The following is an 18,793-nucleotide window of genomic DNA, read 5'->3' as shown; positions in this document are numbered from 1 at the left end:
GCTTTATTTAAAAGCAATGAAAGGCATGGTTGTCTTTTGACCCCGTCAGGCCTACTTATCTGTGATGGCCTTCAATCACAGTGAATTACAATTTACAACTAACCTCATTAATATTCTTGTAGCAGGTCGATTGCTTACCTCTACAATTTGGAATTAAGAACCGATGTACGGCTCTTAAAATTATTTACCTGTTGCAAAATACTGGTCGCAATTAGCAACTAGTATTTTGTAATGTTTTATTCACACATCTGGCCCATAGTGCTTTGTCTATCCAGCATGCCTACAATGTCATTTTCTTGTTTCAGGTTACTGGCAATCACTTACATCCTGTAAGAACATGTTACTCACCTTCAGTAACATCCTTCCTGGTGGATACTATCTCCTCACCTTTAGAAGATCCAGAAGATTTTCAACATAGCTCATGTACTGATAGGTGGCGTTGTGCGGCTCAGCATTGACTCTGCTCCACCCTAGAAGTGACAGCTAGAGCCACAGATAGGCACCACCAAAGCACCATGACGTCAGTTTCTTTCAGGACACAGTCGATGTCCTCGGACGCAGGGCCAAAACTAAATGTTCATGCTAATGTGCAGATCGCTAATTTGGTACCTTTTTATAGGGCGTCCATTCCTGAGAAAAAGGAGCTAGGAGAACAGTGATGAATCTGAAGGAGCATTACTAAAGGTAAGAAGCTGGTTCTTCTGATGGATATTCCTACTTACAGATTCCTCACCTTCAGAATAAAAACCTAAGCAGTGCCTCCCCGGTGGTGGGTCTGTGGAGATACTCAGACCAAGAAGTCCTGCAGGATTAATTGGTCAAAATTCTCTTCCTGTCAGACCTGGCTGCCAATGCCATAGTGCTTAATGAATGTGTGCACTGATGCCCATTTTATAGCCTGATAAATATCCACAACAGGCACCACAGTGCTAGCAGCCTTGGCCTTGGGGCACGGGCCCTCAACCCTTCTGGGGGCAGCTTCCTGGCCATCAGGTAGCAGATCTTAATTGAAATGACTATCTACCTGGACAAAGTTCATCTTAGCACCATCCAATGGTCTTTTGTATGATTGATGTAAAAGGTGAGCCCTCTTCCTGGGTCCAAATGACAGAGTCTCTCTTCATCTTTTGAGGGTAGAGGGGGTGAAAGAACATGTGAAGAATGATAAATTGCCTGACATGAAAGGTTGTCAACTTTCATTAGAAATGTTCCTACAGGTACTAAGCACCAGTTTGTCCAGAAAGAAGGTGGTTTAGAGAATCTCAATTGATAAAGCTTGAAGCTCACTCATACAACAAGAAAATAAGTTACTTGCATGTAAATGTAGTTATCAAGTATTGGTATCTTTCATGGGTTCATATGCTTGAATCATTCACCGTCATCAAAGTGGGAGCCCCACGGTACCATAATAAAGCAGTATGTATCATTATCATAGGCTATAATTGCAATGAACAATCACTTTATTAGCCTATCTATGTCTTTTTAAATAAGAACCAAACTTCAGCCAATCAGGCGATAACACTCCCAAGAGAGGCTGAGCCCCTCAGATTTTCAAAGAAAAAGAGGGAAATAAATCTCAAGCTATAATGTGAGCCTCTTAGGTGAGGAAAGTGGGTTTCATGTGAATCTCTGAAAGACACCAATACTGGAGAACTACAGTTACAAGTAAGTAAAAATTTCTTCTTCAGATTTGGATCTTTCATGGATTCACATGCTTGAATCAGAATAGCAAGCAGTTACTGTATTTGTATACTTTATATTATTAGCACAAATAGCGGATGGTGGGTAGAAATATTTACATAACATATTCATATGCAGTTTAAAAAAAACATATGCATATAGACATGTATCCATCTATACACATACATATATACATATACATTAGGTCATAAATAAAGTAGTAAATTATTCATCAAGTGCAGCGTGATTTTCTTCTTGCAATGATATATAATAAGGCTCACATTTTAGAAATAAGCTGGGTAACACAGCTTGTCAAACCGCTGCATCACTGCTCTGTGCCGATTCCAGGCAATAAAGAGGCACAAATATAGGCACACTCTTCCAGGTCACAGTACAACATTTTCTCCAGAGGCACTCCTGCAAATAAAACAGTTGAGGCGGACACTGCCCGAGGTGAATGTGCCCTGGCTGTGAGTGGTTTGCCCGCCTTCGAGTTTCAAAACTGCATCGCGGCTAAGATACATCAAGCGATGGTTGCTTTGTGATTGCAGCACCCATACGAGTATGTACATATGAGACCAACAGCTGGTCAGTTTTTCTCAGCTGTATAGTGTGATGTAGGTATTAACTTTAGACATCTTTTAATATCTAGCATATGGAGAGACATTTCCGCTGGAGAGGTCGGATTTGGGAAGAAATTCTGTAATATTATAGGCTCATTCAGGTGAAAGTCAGAAGAGCCCTTAGGAATAAATTTGGATTGGTTCTGATAATGACAGAATAGTCTGTGAAGAGCAAGAAGGGTTCTTGAGTTGTGAAAGCCTGTATCTCACTCACCTTTCTGACCAAAGTAAGTGCTTATCTGTGAGACATTTGAGGTCTGCTCTGTGTATGGGTTGAAATGGACTCTTCATGATTTGAGAAAAAACTACGTTCAAACGCCAGTCTCGGGGAGGCACCCTTATCAAAGCAAAAAAAACTCTAAACAATACATTTATGAACTACCCGATGATTTTGTTTGAACACAAAGACAGTGAAGCAGAGGAATGCCTGTATCTAGATATTGCAGTGAGATGAACCTTGATAGAGATATGCATCAACCCAGACTGAGCTAGTTAGAGGAGACAGGGTAGTATCTGCTTAGGTGATGCCTGTAGAAGATGCAGATTTAATTTCTGGCACCATAAGCTGAAACATTTCCATACAGGCTTATATGTTTTTATTGTGGCTTCTGTCCTAGCCTCGGAGGGAATATCCCTGCAGTTCTGAGGGATATTCAGACTCATTGAATTTAGGAGCCGTGCACATAAGCGGAGAAAAGTCTGGTCTGGATGAAGGACTTGGCCTTGGTTCATCATCAAAAGTGTTCAGGATGTTTGCAGGTGAATGTGGTTGGATTACGATAGTAGGAAAAGCTATGTGAACCAATGATGCCTGGGCGACTTGGGGGCTATCAGGATGAAGCGACACAGCTCTCCTTTAATCTTGCTGACAACTGTTAGTATTAGAGGTATTGGGAGGAAAAGTGTAGGCATACAGCCCGACCATTTGATCGAAAAGGGATTACCCCACGATCTTGGACATGGATGACAATTTGCTTGGAACTGGTATTTGCAATTACCGTTTGTTGCAAAGAGATCTAGCGCCAGTTTGCCCCAGAGCGTGAAGATCCTGTTTAGCGCCAACTGATGAAGCTTCCATTCTTGGCAGCTGTTTCTAGTTTTGCTTAGCATGTCCGGTAAGAGATTGCTTGTCCCGGGAACATGTTCGGCCCGAAGAGTCAGCCTGTGTGTTGTCTGCCAGCTCTAGAATTCCTGAGATTTCTTGGATAGTGCCAGTGATCTTGTAGCGCGTTGTTTGTTCATGTAGTGCATACTAGTGCTATTGCCTGTGCTAACTAAGACCTATGACCCTGCTAACCTAGGCAGGAAAGCTCAGAAACTGAGATAGATGGCTGTGACCTGCAGACGAATGATATATATATGCTCTTCTGGAGCGGAGACCACTTTCCTTCCATTTGCAGGCCCTGCAGATGACTGCCCAAGCCCTCTAGGAAGGAATCCATAGTTATTATGAAGTTGGGTATTTGAAGTAAGAACATGAGACCCTGTGACAGATGGGTGATCTGGGACCAATGGGCTAGTGATTTCTTCATAGCTGGTGTGATGTTCACCCGGTCCTTCTGTTTAAATTAGGTTTTGTATCTGTTCCTGAGAGAGATCAGATTAGTCGCTGATGACATCATGCCCAGAGGCTATTTGAACAAACACACTGAAATGGCCTTTTTGCTGGTTAGTCTGAGATCCAGTTTCTTGGGCCTTCGTTGCCTGTCCTAGGATAGAAAGTCTTTGTCTTTGACAGTATATAGTGTGGCACCCAGGAACATTAACATCTTGGTTGGAGTAGTTGTTGATTTTTGATAATTTACAGTGAGAACTAAACTGAGAACCACTTTAGGCAAACCTCTGTGGCGCTGTACACTTGCTGTTGGTGCTTTTATCAACCAGTTGTGGAGATAGGGGAATACCTGATGATCGTTTCTCCTGAGAAAAGCTGCCACAGGGGCTAGACACTTGGTTAAAAAAGGGGGAGATGATCTGAGGCCAAATGGGAGGTCTTTGAATTGGACATGGGTGCCAGCTACATTAAAGCATTGCTACTTGCAATGTTTGAGATGGATGGGGATGTGGAAGTATGCATCCTGTGAATCTAGAGTTGTCATATGGTCTTTTTGGTTTAGGAGGTGCTGTCAACATCAGGACAGTGCGTGCTCTACGGGCGACAAAAATGCAAAAACCCAGCCTTTATGCAAGAGCATAATTCATGCACTGTGTTAATATGCAGTATGTTAGCCTTTTGCATTGCAGACTTTAACCTTGAAAAACACTATTAATGATGTTTGCAATAACTGTTCATTTGTAAGGTATTGCTGCAGACTGACTGAGTGTGTTAGGGTGTGGTCCCTTTCTAGGACCTTCTAGAAGTTTCTCTGCAGCATGACTGGGTGTGGTTTGTGGGCTGGGCCGACTCTATATAAGGGAGCCAGCCCAGCTCCACATGCTCACTATTCAGAGGTCACGGTGCAGAGCAGCAACAATTCCCTGAGCTCCTGTTCCGGAGGCCTACCTTGACGTTCCAGGCCTGCCCCGCATTATCTTGGTGACCCGTGAGCAAGGTGGTAAGGCGGAGGCCGGGCTGGGTCCCCGACCCCGTTCTAAAAGACTCTTGATTGTTGGGCCTACTCGTGAAACTTTCAGAGTACGCGAATCATTGCTCTGATGTAAAACTTGGTGTTCAGATTGGCAACAGCTTGCGCGATCATTTCATGGCATTTGCATTTTCTTGTTAGAATCGACAGTGTGCGCAATTCATTTCCCGCATGTAAAACGTGGTGTTCAGATCGGCAAAGGCTTGCGCGATCATTTCATGGCATTTACATATTCTTGTTAGAATCGACAGTGTGCGCGATTCATTTCCCGCATGTAAAACTTGGTGTTCAGATCGGCAAAGGCTTGCGCGATCATTTCATGGCATTTACATAATCTTGTTAGAATCGACAGTGTGCACGATTCATTTCCAGCATGTAAAACTTGGTGTTCAGATCGGTAAAGGCTTGCGCGATCATTTCATGGCATTTACATATTCTTGTTAGAATCAACAGTGTGTGCGATTCATTTCCCGCATGTAAAAATTGGTGTTCAGATTGGCTAAGGCTTGCGCCATCATTTCATGGCATTTACATATTCTAGTTAGAAACGGCATTGTGTGCGAATCATTTCCCGCATGCAAAACTTGGTGTTCAGATCGGCAAAGGCTTGTGTAATGTTTGTTGAAGAGCACACATTTATCCTGAGCCTTTGGATTTCCTTTGAAGATGCTAAATTCAAAATGTGACGTTCTTCGTGCATATTAAGTCCCTAGTACAATTCCAATTGTTTTCCAGGGAATATTTCAGATTGTCTTTTGTCCTCATGTTAAAGATGCAGTGTTTGTTCTGAAACCGTATTCTAGAAGGTTCTTGTATTTCTAGACATTATGTGACATTTTATGAAAGCTCATATGAAACATTGCATTAATCACTCTTGATTTTTACCAGGTACCCAGAGTTCTTGAGGTCTAGTTAAAATCACTTCTTAGGTTTTCCATGGTTACAGTAAGATAACGCTTAGAACCATAGTCCAGTGAAAGTCAAACTGAATATATTTTGATATTGTGTTGTTTAACCTTTTACTTCCTACAGGTCTCCTTCCCAGCTGTTCCCTACTTAATCCCCTTTTCCCCACTTGGACTCTCTTAGGCTCTGTGATATTTCTATCAGAGTTTTGGAGCTGTCTTGTGGTGGACATTTTAGGAACGTGCGCAGGCCCCGAGGATCTGGTCTCCCTGACAAGTGCAGAGTATCTGAGAGTGTGAACATGCGAAAGGACGGTGTCTGTAAATACTTGTTTAATTTCCGGAGGTCTAGGATGGGTCACCATTTCCCTGTTTTCTTGTCTACGAGGACAAAACCTCAATAGAAGCCCATTACTTGCTGAGAATGTGGGACTTTTTCTATGCCCCCCCTTTGCTTAGCATAGCTAGCCATTCCTTCCGAAGAAGATGGAGATGAGGTGAATGCCCTCATTTTAGTGTACTAGTGGTTGGAATCTGGGTGAACTCTAACGTGTGACCCTTTGGGATGAGATTCAGGACACATATGTCCGATGTTATTTTCTGCCATAGAAGGGAATTTTTTCTCTCTCACACAGGATGGTGTGTTTTAGTGGGGGGTAACCGGCCCTGCAATTTTGTCACTGTTTTCTGCTTGTGTCTCATGCCTGCGCTTCCTTCCTTCTCTGAAGTGGTTGCTTGGGGAAGGCTGCTGCCTGATAAGCTGCCGTAAAGGGCTGGTGGGAGGGTTGATACCTCTGGTATCCTCCTCAATACAAAACAGTGCCTCTTCTGCAGGCCCCCTCTAAAGGGTGTTTTTCGAAACTAATCTGCCCAAAGATCTTGAGGTGTCAGTGCCCACGCTGATTGCTTGCAAGGCGTCATCGACATGCTTGCCAAACAGAACGTCACCATTATATGGCATATCCAATATTTTTGTTTGCATCTCAGGTCTAAGTGTTGTGGCCTTCAACCAACCTTAGCGTTTAAGGGCTGCTGAATCTGCCAGCTGTAGGGATCCTATTGAAACTATATCCATAGCGCAATCAATGTTTTCCGTTGAGGAGTTTTCTCCCTTCTGCGGAATCTTTTTGCTTCTGGCCTTTTGCGACAGTGAGCCACTTGTGTGATGATCGAGTTTGGTTTTGGGTGTTCACCAGAGTTGGTGATGAGCCTTCAAGGGCTTTCTTTGTACTTCTTATTGATCATTGGTAGGACTGTTGTGACCATGGCTTGGTTTTCTATGATGGTAATGCCTCCCAGATAGAATCAACAATTGGAATAGCTCTCACAGCCTTGCTCTTTAAAGTCATAAAGAAAATAAACCAATTTTTGGTTATTGGAAGTTGGAATCGTTTGGCCACCCGTTCCATACATATATGGAAACCATCAAAATCATCTGGTTTGAAATCCACCAGTTGTGGTGCCGGAGGTGAAGGTGTTAGTATTAAGTAATTGTCCCATTTATCGAGTACAAATTGAGGATTGTGAATGTTACTTTCTCTCTATCATCACCCAAGGCTGACAGGTCGTTATGAGGAAGCACAGCAGTATTTAATACCAGGGTCATTCTTGGAGAGGCAGGAGCATCGGAAGATGCTGACGTATCAGAGAAGATGTGACCTTGTAGGCTGAGGAAAGTGTTTGTAGAAGTCTTGTAGCATGCCCTGTAGGTCCAGTACTGAAGCTGCAGGGCCCTGAACCATGCCATCTGGATTCAGAGACAGAGCGAAGTGGTGAAATTGCTCCACATATTCCCTCTCTATATGCTGCTGCCTGTTGTCGACATGGCCATATTTGACCCCTTCATTTTTTACATTAAGTTACGATGGGGTATGTGGCGTCTATTGTTTTTGTTGACGACTACAGTGTTATTGCCTTTGTTTGTGCTGTCGACGAGATCATCATTGACAAGGTTGTCTCCGTTGACGAAGTTTGTCATCGACAAGGTTTGCCATCAATGAGGTTTGTCATTGATGAAGCCTGTTTTAGACGAAGCTGTTGTCGACAAGGCCTGTCGTTGATGAGGCCATAGACTATGCCATCGTAGATCAGGCCTTCGTAGACGAGCCAACTAAGCTGTCATAGAAGAGTCTATCATAAGCGAGGCCATCGTAGACAAGGCTGTCATGTTCAACGTGGTAGTGGTCGTCGATGTTGTCAGTGTAACTGTTGTTGACTATTCTGATAGCGGTTTTGTCTTAGACGCCTCATTGTCAGATTATGTTTCACCATGAATGGCTTCTAAAGAGGATTTCCCTGATGTAGTGTCAGGACTGAAGCCGGAGTTATAGGGTCTGATCTTGCCTCTGAAGAAGTTTTTTCCTTTTTCTGTCTCTGAGAAGTACCTTTTGAAGACTCGCGGAGAGTCTTTTTTATGGCTTTTCTGCTCGCCTCTGAAGACCCTTGGCGTGACCTCTCCCTTCACCCTCTTCTGTGCGGTAATGGAATTCTCACTATCCTCCTCATCAGAACTGACAGATTTAAGTGTCTGAAGCCACAATAATAGCCTCATCTCCCATAAATGAGAGTTTTAGAGGAAAAGGTTAGACATATTTTGCAGTCCTCTACCTTGTGGGCAGGACGACTGTAATAGATACACTCCTAAATTCTTCAGGATGTAACCTCTCCTATTTTCTTCTGCTCTGACATATTAGTGCCTGGGTCAGAGAAATGAAACAGGAAATATAATCCTGGATGATCCAAAACAAATAATAGATGAAGAAACTGAACAGAGCTCAGGGAGACTCCCTTCATAGGACATGTGGTAGAAAATCTGAGTGTTCTAGAGCATGCTATCGCCTGACTGGCTAAAGTTTGGTTCTTTTTTTAAAAGGACATATGCTATTAAAGTGATTGTTCACTGCCATTATAGCCTATGATAATGATATATACTGCTTTATTATGGTACCTTGAGACTCCCACTTCAATGACGGGGAAGGATTCAAGCATGTGAATCTATGAGAAGCTGAGGTTATTGTGATGGAAAAAACAGCCTTTAGGGTCACGAGATGTAGAGAAAAGTGGTGCACTAGCTCAAAGGTGGTACACATAAGGACAAAAGTACCAAATTAAGGTTTCACTGTGGCACCATTCAAGGTTTAGGAGGACAAATGTGGACCAAACCTTTGAGAAAACTCATCACAACAGGTGATTTGGACAAGGATGGCTGGTTTGGAAAACACAAAAAAATGCAAAAGTGCCAACAGATATTAAAAATGTGCACTGCAAAAAGTAACATCTGATATTGTAGCCTGCAGTAGGTCCATCCTATAGGTGCCACAACAAGCCACAAACAAGACACAGCATAAACAGATTTCTAGAAGGACGCCAGGGTAACTAACATCCACTACTTTGGGAGGTAGATTTAATGCAGTCAAATGTCTCTGCTCAATCTCTAAGCATGGAGTGAAGGATTGTGCAGTCCATGGTGAAAACCCCTGCCCGACTGCTGCAACAGAAGATGTTCCCGAAGTGGCAGTCTGAGAGGAGGACAAAGACGATATCTCCTGTAGTTCTAGCACCATACTCCCCAGGCCCAATCCAGAGCCACTAGAAAATTTAAGCTCAGCCGTCCTGGTGTTCTTTAGAACTCCAGGCAGGACAGGGAGTTGTGAGAAGGCATACAGGAGTTCTGTGCTCTCCTCTAGGTAGAATACATCTCCAAAGAGAGCCTTCTTGGGAACTCCAACATGCACAAAAGTTGACACTGTGTGTTCTCGGCGGTGGCAGAGATTGAGCCAGGGGTCCCCCCATTGCTAGAAGACCCCCAGCACCACCTCAGGTTTAGCTGCCTTTCGTGATACACTAGACGTTGTCAAAGGAGCTTACCCAACCTAGAGATTAAAGGTCCCCAGGAGGTATACCATCAGGGAGGTTCTCCTGATGACTCAGCCAGCTCCAGATGTGTCCCAGCACGGAGCCCAGGACCCCACCCTGCCCTGTTTGCTGCAATACCTCTTGGCAATGGTGCTGTTTGTGAGCAGGCAGGCTTTCAATGCCAAGCAAATATCCACAACTCCAGTAGACGGATGTCAGTTGGAGACTCACCTCAAGATCAGAGTCCTCTGATCGCCAGCTCTCACAGATGACTTGCCCCAGCTACTGGTGGCATATGTGTCACCACCATCATCTGTGGCTGGTGTAGCAAGAGGGGGCTGCAGCTGGTCCAATTGGAATTGAGCTTCCACCACTGCAGATCATTTGAAGTCTCTTCCAAAACCTGGATGAGGTCTGACATGTTCCCTTGGTATTGGGCCCACTGAGACTTCAGATCCCTCTGCAGGGTCCACATAGTTGTTTTTCCGGAGGGAAGGCTCAAAGATGCATTGTATCTAGGATGGCTCAGGTGTAAGGGAGACACCATAAAGTAGTCAGGTGTGACTTCAGCACAATAATTGTAAACCCCAACAATGTAAAGAGGTTTGCCCTTGTCTGGAAGTGGTTCAAGACTGACTGTGGTGAGCCCACCTTCAACAGCCAGTTGTTGGGGTGGGGGAGGGGCCCGGGGCATAGAGGGCCTTGCCTCTGGTACCCCACTTCTGAAGGTAAGCTGTGACCACCATCATTACCTTTGTGAATATCCGAGAAGCACTGGTGAGGCTAAAAAGGAGCATGGCAAGCTAAAACTGTTTGAGGCCCACCTCGAATTGCAACTACTGACTGTGGGCCTGCAGGATGGGTAAATGAAAATAGGCCTTCTGCAAGTTCAATGCCACCATCAAGATTCCAGGATACAGGGCAGATAAAACCTGTTCCAGCATAAGCATCTTGAATTTGCCTTTCCACCGGAGGAAATTGAGAGTTTCAAAATCTAAAGTAGGGCAAACATCTCAGCCCTAATTCAGCACTAGGAAATAACAGGAGTACCACTCAGTTCCCATCTCCATGACTGGGATCCGGCTTATGGTTCCTTTCTTTCAAAGAGCCTGAAATTCTTGTAGCAGATGAAAGAATGGTGCAACCAAAGCTAATCCACTTTAGATGGCAGAGGCGATTGGGCCAAAAGGAATGGCAAGGCAGATGCCCATTGGGCTTTCTGCAAGACCCACCTTTTGGATTGTATGACTTGCCACTGATGGAGAAAATAAGTGATCCTGTCTTCCATGGAGTGGCCGTTGGCTGCTAAGGGAAACTAAGGCTTCGGGGCTGCCGCTGGCAGGGCTGGGGACAGGGAAGCATGCTGGCCTGAACAGGTCTGCCAGATACCGTACGATGAAAGGACTGGGGTGCCTATTGTTGCGGTCTGAAGGCAAAACACCTAGGGATGCCTCAAAAGGGGGGAAATCTGTTAGGGATACTGTCTGGTGGGTATGGAGAGACAGAGGGAGGGTGCAGTAGCTCTACTCACTTTAAAGCACTTGAGAATGGAGTTGGAATTGTTGTAAAGAGGTGAGGCCCATCAAGAGGCACGAGTGGAGACCGAATGTCACCCTAGAAGCCTGTGGATCTCATCCAAGCATAGCGCCGGAGCACCACACTAGAGCCAACCGCTCTGCTTAAGCAATTAGTTGTGACCAGGCCTTACCAGATGACATACGCAGCTGCATCCTGGCCATCTTGTATGGTCTGTGCCAAATTGGCATGAAATTCTTCAGGGAGTGCTGGTATGATGACTCCACTAATAAAAGGGAGTACCTACCCAGCAAACAGCTAGAGCTGACTGACCTTAGGGAAAGGCTAGCGGAAGAAAAACAAATCATCTTCCCAAATGCCATATTCGTTTTGACTCTGTCCGGGTGCGTGGTGGTGGGTAATCGGGCAAGTAGATGGGAACAGAGAAGGGAAATTGGGGATGTGGGTGGAGGAAAAATAATTGGAGCTAACCCTGCTTGCGGAAGCCTGTACTACCAGGCTCTTAGGGGTAGGGTGCTGCATTTGGAAGCCAGAGTCACTTGGAGAGGGTACGTGATGAAGTACTACTTATCTGTTTGCAGGTACGCAAGAGCAGGACTTAGTTGAAGTGCCCATGAGGGTGTCAGTCAGGGCATCAGTGAAGGGCAGTAGGGGTTCAGATGAAGAATGTCACACTTTGATAAGGATGTTGGTTTTTACTTCAACAGAAGACAATGCTGGATCTAAGACTTCAGCAGCCCATCTATTGACCATGAGAAATGAAGCAGATTATTCTGTGGAAGGGCCTGAGGGAGACCAGCCACGTGTCAGGGGAAGTACCCAGCCCACTGATCGGAACCAACATGGATTGGGATGAGGGGAATAGAGTGGGCTTCGGAGTCAAGAGTTGAATACAAAGTGGGTTCAGGGAGCACAGAGTGCACCAAAGGCAGATCCGGGTGGCAGTAACCCAACTGGAGGCCTCCATGGATCCACGGCACCTGAAGGCACACCAGAAAAAGCCTGTAGGGTACCATTTGGTGGTGGCGTTACTTCCAACAGATCTGGGAATTTGGTGTGCATTTGAATGAGCTGCAGAATCAGCTCCCCAGTCAGGGACCAGGGGCAAAAACACAGGCACCTTGAGGTCCTCACACCCTCTCAGAAATAAAGTGGCAAAGTTGGGACAAGGTCCAGTTGGACTTCTTGTGTTTCCTTTTGGATTTTGACTCACCCAACTGCTTGGACCACAATGACAACCTGTGGTGGGACCGCCCCAACAGCAGGAGCAGGTCTGTGCCCTTGACTCCTAGAGGGATCAGCCCTAATGATAATTTCTGCAGTGCTTGGCAAACTACAGCTTGGCTGTGCACTCCCAGATTTACCTTGGGTGCATCAGGACACTCTCCTAGCACAACTTGGAGTCGTGGCCCAACAACATACACCACAGACACACCTCATGGGGATGTGTCACGGACATTTTTTTGTAATCGTTCCAGCAAGGCTTAAACCGTGTAGTTTTAGGAGGGGACATTTCCCCTTGCACACTGGAAAGAAATTTGAATAGAAAATGGCTTGTCAATTGAGTAAAGTAGGAGCTACCATACGAAGGTGTGGAAAAGAAAGTTAATGAAGTCAGTGCACTTGTGTGAAACTTATATGCGGCTCCAGCCATCACTTCTTGGGTGAAGCAGAGTCGGCATAGAGCTGCATAAATTCACCTGCAGGGGATTTGCAGAAAAACTTTCCTGGTCTAGTCTGATGCCTGGGGATAGTCTAATGGCGAGGAATCTGTAGTTAGAAGTATTCATCAGAACTTAAGAAAACAGATCTCAATGGGGCAATGTTATACAGGCTGAAGCCCAGATGTTATTTGCTGCCATATGTCACTGGTTGAAGTCATTTGGAGGAGAGAAAGACTTGTTGTTGTTAACTGTGATGCAAAACAACATATTATTATTGACAAGATGTGAAAGTCAGTCTGTTAAAAGAAAAAAAATTGGGTTAAGAAATTAAAGTATGATCTAACCATAGAAGGAAAATAGAAGTCTTACTAGCAGTTCTGAGGGGTGAACTAAAAGTCAAATGCAGGGTGGGGTTTATAAAAACCCTGTATGACTATTAGAGTTGTGGTTCTTAATCTGTGGTCCAAGGACCTCTGTGGGTCCATGAAGCCTATTCAGCAAGTCTGCGACTTTTTAAAAAAGTTAAAAAATATGAACAGATTATTAAAGTGTATATAAATAAAGAAGCATAATGTACAACTGGTTTGAAAACACTCTCAAAATGTGAAGGACTTTGAACTTGAAGGCTAAAAATTTAGTCAATATCCTTTGTAGAAACAGTTCAAGAGCATCAAAAAGAATATAGTATGGGCATGCGTGGCCTTAATGAATTTAAAATTGCTCAACCTTCCTATCAAAATTTTGATTGTGAATTAAATACATTTTTCATTGATTAATAATTTGATGTATACTAGTTTCTTTATTTTTTTATGTAATGTGTTGTGTTAACCTATTGACATATTTTAGGGCACAGTCCTTAGCTTCCAGTAATGGTTCAGTGGGTGTCCCCAGACTCCAGTAATGATTCAGTGGAGGCCCCAAGGTTCCAGTAATGATTAAGTGGGGGTCCACAGAAGGCATAAGGTTAGGAACCACTGTTTTAGAGGATTCATGTTTGACACCTATCAAACGCAGGGTGAGGCAGAACGTATCACATCTTCTAGCCGGAAAAACAAACATTATGAACCACAAGGTAGCAGTAAATACTACAACTATTTCATGTACATCCAACCTAAGAGGTGTTCAATTGCAAATTGTTACATGAAAATGTCCTCTGGCACCAAAAATGTTAATTAACCACCTTTCTTTCCCAGTCTATTTTGGGTAAAAAGATATGATAATGAGAAGGCACTAGAACCTTCAAAACTGGAGAGCACGTATCACTCTACCAAGTTTCTGTCATAACAGAAAGAGAATCAAAATTCTAATTACATATCTGTTTTTCACTACTGTGCGGGCATTTAAGAGACCCTCTGAGAAAGAAGGTGGAGATAATTGCATTCTGGTAAGGTTCTGAAAGAAAGCAATATTTTACCTTTTTTAACACAATTCAATCAAAAAAATACTGATTTGAAGAGATTAATGAGTCACACTAAATAAATTATAAGAGCAAAAAGAAAGGAGTGCCTCAACTGAATAGTGGCTAGCTTTCCAATATAGTGATAGGCACCTGGGCCCATCTGGTCAAGGAGAAGCAGGCCCATCCACCATGCCTAGGTACCATCCACCATATAAGCCACCAGGTCTCTGATCTGGAGAGGTAACTGCCTATGTAACCTGCAAAAGCACGCCCAATCCTAACAGGTGTTGCAGGCACCAAACACAGGCCAAAGACAAATGTATGGCAAAGAAAACAAAACTGAAAATGATGATATAACTTAGTTACGCCTACCACGCCCTCTTAGGTACAAGGAACATAATATCAAAATCATGTTCACTGTAAGTGAAACAACAAAGCCAATGCATTCTCTAGGTGGAAATACAAGGACATAAATGCTTGGAACGAAATGCAACTATGTTAATTTGCATAAATACATTAACTGCTGCTTCACCAGCAAGACAACGGCTGCTGTTGCAGAATCATTTGGAAGCTTGTCTTTTTGGATTGTCATGGGCTTCGTTTTACATGTGTTCTTTTGAGGCTGACCCTGCTGCACACTGGCTTGCAAACTCATAGGACTTAGATGGCTTTATCCAGGGTCTGGATGCACTAAATTCGCTACAGTGATAGATGATCATAGTCGATCTATTGAAAGGCAACATGATACCAAATTTCACTCAGAGGATCATAACCACTGATACAAGTGGCTTGGGTGGGGAGGGAATGAGATCTCACACAAGGTAAAATCTATGGTTATCAAAGAAGAACTACTGTGGGCGTTGATCTGTTGTTTTGTCATGCTGTGCAGGGGTTTCTTCCTCCTATTAACCCAGAAGGCTGTTGTGATTAGGATGGACAACAACTTAGCCCAAGGAAACATGAACTGCTATGAGATGGGGGTGGAGACTGGCAAAGCATTGGTCGACTTTGGGTTCCAGCTGGGCCTGTATGCAGAAGAACACATGGCGACCTCAGTAGAGTAAATGTTCTGAACCCACACAACATTAAGGTGGTCTTGCACTGTAGGAACTGTCCTAAAATCATGTGATGTTTAACAAAATCTACAAAAGCCCCTAGAGGTAGAGGTGGGTCTGGCTTCACTTTAATAGATTCCAAGGGGGTGGTTCCCTCTTCAGTTTTATGAGGGTCTGTCTGTTTTGGAGACCCCAGGCTTCTTCTCCTCCAATGTCCCCAGAATTTAAGAGGGACAGCTGTGTCAGAGCAACAAGGTGGGTTGTGTGGAGATAAAGTTGCATAGTCTGCAAAGACCAGGGATATCCACACAGCAAGGGATTCCAAGTGAAAAGTCCAGATGCCCATGCACCTTATAAGTATAGTAATTTAACAGACCAGGCCCAATGGAGGCATATGCAGCTATGTTTCAAAGGAGTGCCACCCAATCTAAAGTTTTTACAGGATGGATATTCTCAGGGCAGTTAAATGGTTTAATGTTTTGCAAGGACCACAGTTAAACTACTGGTGTTGTCTGAAAACTAATTGTCATGATTTTGCAATACCAAATATTTTTCAGTCTTCGAATTTATTGACATCATGTAAATGTATACTTTCAAACTAGTATTACTAGTTCTAGTTATTTCAGCCAGAAAGTTATGGTCCCATGTTATGCGAGAAACGTTTTGATTTATAAGATCAGAATCTATTTTCCTGAGACTGGATTCAACCTTCAGGCTTAAGGTTCTTAACCACTTCCATCGCACTTACAAAAGAGAGCTGCTTGCTTGCTGTCAGGACTTGGCTTCACCTGGAGAGGAGGTCTCAATGATATTTGATTTCCTATCTGGAAGCGGGTTCCTCTTCCAGAGGGGGGTCGATGGCTGTCTAAGAGGGGTATTTCTGAATAATGAGCCAAGGCATAGACGTTCTCTCAGGGGCATATGAAAACTACTACTTGGATTACTTTCCAAACATCTGTCAAGCATTACTGGTAGGCATTGGCAAAAGCATTTCCCTCACAGTTTGGGTGGAGGAAAGTCAGTCTTTCCTCCAAACAAATTCTTCATAATTTATAAAAGGTTCACTGCATTTGGGATAGTGTAGGCCTTGTGTATATTTTGTTTGGTTTACCCTGAATCTATGGGCTCTTTCGTATTCCTTTGAGTTCAGACTAGAATGATGAGGAGAGAGAGAAACATTCCTTAACCCCAATCGCAAATACTAGTTACACTTTCCAAATGGAACCTTGTGTTGCACTGATCAGAAAGGTACGCTTGGTAAAAGGTTTGATAAGTAGCCTTCCTTCCTCAGATAGGGCAGACTGTGCAGGGTAGGCTTTAATTGCTACATCAAGAGGTCCATGTTGAAACTTGTCTAGCTCAATGTAAGGACTGTGCCATGGAAGGATATGATTAGGAATGATGAGGATTACTGATAAGTAATCAAGGGATTATACATTGAGCAGGCAGAGAATGGAAGTGAAGAGCAAGACGCTGTTATTTTTTTACCTTATCATGGTCTCTGAATGCGAATAACAGAGTGCTAATTCACATTCACTCAAGTATTTTTGAACCAGACATCAATAAAGCACAAACACAAAAATGAAATATACATGTTTGTTTGTAAATGTCACTGTATGTACATATCATGAAAGATCTTTTGTTTACACCTACTACATCACAAACTTTGAGACCATGGCACTGCCTCAAAAAACATTCACAGGATAATTAAAACAGGATTTCGTTTTTACACATCGTCTATGAAAACCATAAAATATCTAAAACCTGAGGTAAATCATCATTTACACCATTTGATACATGTAACGATATTACAATGCTATTGACAATAATAGAACACGAAGGTTTAGCAACTTTTAGAATTTTCAAGAGATCAATAAAAATGTGTGCAACCTGTAATTTAGTCTTTACTGGTTAAAGAAATTGGAAAAAAATAAATCCGCCTTTCTTCTTACATATCACTTCAGCATAATCAAAAGCGTGCCAGAAGCATATGTTTTAGTCTTAGAATTTCCAGATCAACAAGATAATCCCATTTCCATTGATGCTCTCCAAAATGTTAATGCTTGCATCATAGGTCCGTTGTCTAAGAAACCTTCGTGACTAACCAAAAGAAAATCATGCCTAAGGAATATATTCTCCAAATTTGACAACTGTCAATGTCATTTCAGTGTTCCTCTTGAATTATTGCAGCGTCCCAAGTATGAGAAATATGATGTAAAATTCAGAATACCAAATAGTAAACATCTTGCATTAGTTTTAAAAGTGCAACGCTAATGGAAGAGGATAGCAAAACTCAACTTTCTCCCCGAGTCCCAACATATTCAAGTGTAGGATATTTAAGTACATTCACAATCTAGTTTCCAGTACTTTTCTGATTCGTCTGTCAAAAATAATATGTAATGTAAAACATATTTCCACTTGATAGACAACGATAGGAGTACACAAGTCCTTACACTCCTTTTTCTTTGCAGAAGTATTTCCCAGGTGGGAGTAATGTATATTTTTTACAATTTGAATTGCTTCAATATAAACATTTCTGGTGACAAAATTACTCCTCTGCCTGATAATTGCATTTAGGACACATCTAAAAAAGGTGGTAGCTATCCGCTGCTATTTGGGTATCCACGTGCTGTGAGGTACATGTAACTTTTTTATCTATCGTGCAGTCACCATCCAAAGCCCCAAGGCGACATTTGCAGCTAAAAGCGAGCTTCCTCCAAGCAAGATTAAAAAACCAAGAAGCTCCCTGTTACTTTTCTCCAATATATTTGAGCTTACGACGGCTTCCAAAAAGGAATGAAGAATCCATTGTCCATCCAATGCAAAGCAAGGTACCGCATTGATGACCGCCAGTGCTCCAGACAGTGAGATGAGGTATCTGTTCGGGGTAGTTAAGGAAGGTAATGCATACTTTTTTTTTTGTTAAACTGTTTTGATTGGCATTTTTTGTTTAATAAAACAAAGATACAAGCAACTCAGATCACAAATAGCATTGAGTAATACGCCAGGTGTGTTGGCTCCCCCCACTCCATCTCTGATCATATCAATTCTCAACAGTAGGGAGAGCTGCACGCAACATACATCTCAAATATCCCCACCTGGAAAAGTTGCAGTAGCGCACTGAACTGTGATACCTTATGCAAAAAAAGAAAAAAAGAACACTTACAACCAGATTATGTGTCCTGTCCCCCTCAGCGCGGTGTACTAAGTCTGAGAATATAGCAGTCAAGCAAAGATTTCACACTCACCCATGTAGTACACGCCCAATCCCCCCCAATGTCCCTCCCAGTGGGCTGGTTCTTACACATGGAAAAGATGCAGAGCCCTAAGACGCGGGGTACAGGTTGTGAGCGGTATGTCCCTGGAGAGGAACCTTACCAGTGGGTCCTAAATATAGTCAAAGCTTCTCCTGGAGTAGTCCAACTTAACAGATAATTGCTCCATGGCGAGGCCGCGCCATAGTCTAGTATACCACAATGCTATTGGGGGTG

At 43.2% G+C, this 18,793-nt stretch overlaps 1 protein-coding gene across 1 annotated transcript in view; it reads right to left on the bottom strand.

Moving 5' to 3' along the window:
• Positions 1-16,884: 16,884 nt before the first annotated feature.
• The window catches only part of MBTPS2 (membrane bound transcription factor peptidase, site 2), a 417,557-nt gene continuing 415,648 nt past the window's right edge, over positions 16,885-18,793 (bottom strand). Inside the window, exon 11 of the mRNA XM_069204735.1 lies at positions 16,885-18,180. Within this exon, the coding sequence (XP_069060836.1) occupies positions 17,958-18,180 (223 nt within the window). The 3' untranslated portion in view covers positions 16,885-17,957. The remainder of the gene's footprint in view (positions 18,181-18,793) is intronic.

This window comes from Pleurodeles waltl, chromosome 8 (genome assembly GCF_031143425.1).
Source record: "Pleurodeles waltl isolate 20211129_DDA chromosome 8, aPleWal1.hap1.20221129, whole genome shotgun sequence".
NCBI lineage: Eukaryota > Metazoa > Chordata > Amphibia > Caudata > Salamandridae > Pleurodeles > Pleurodeles waltl.
This window is presented reverse-complemented; position numbering and strand designations above follow the sequence as displayed.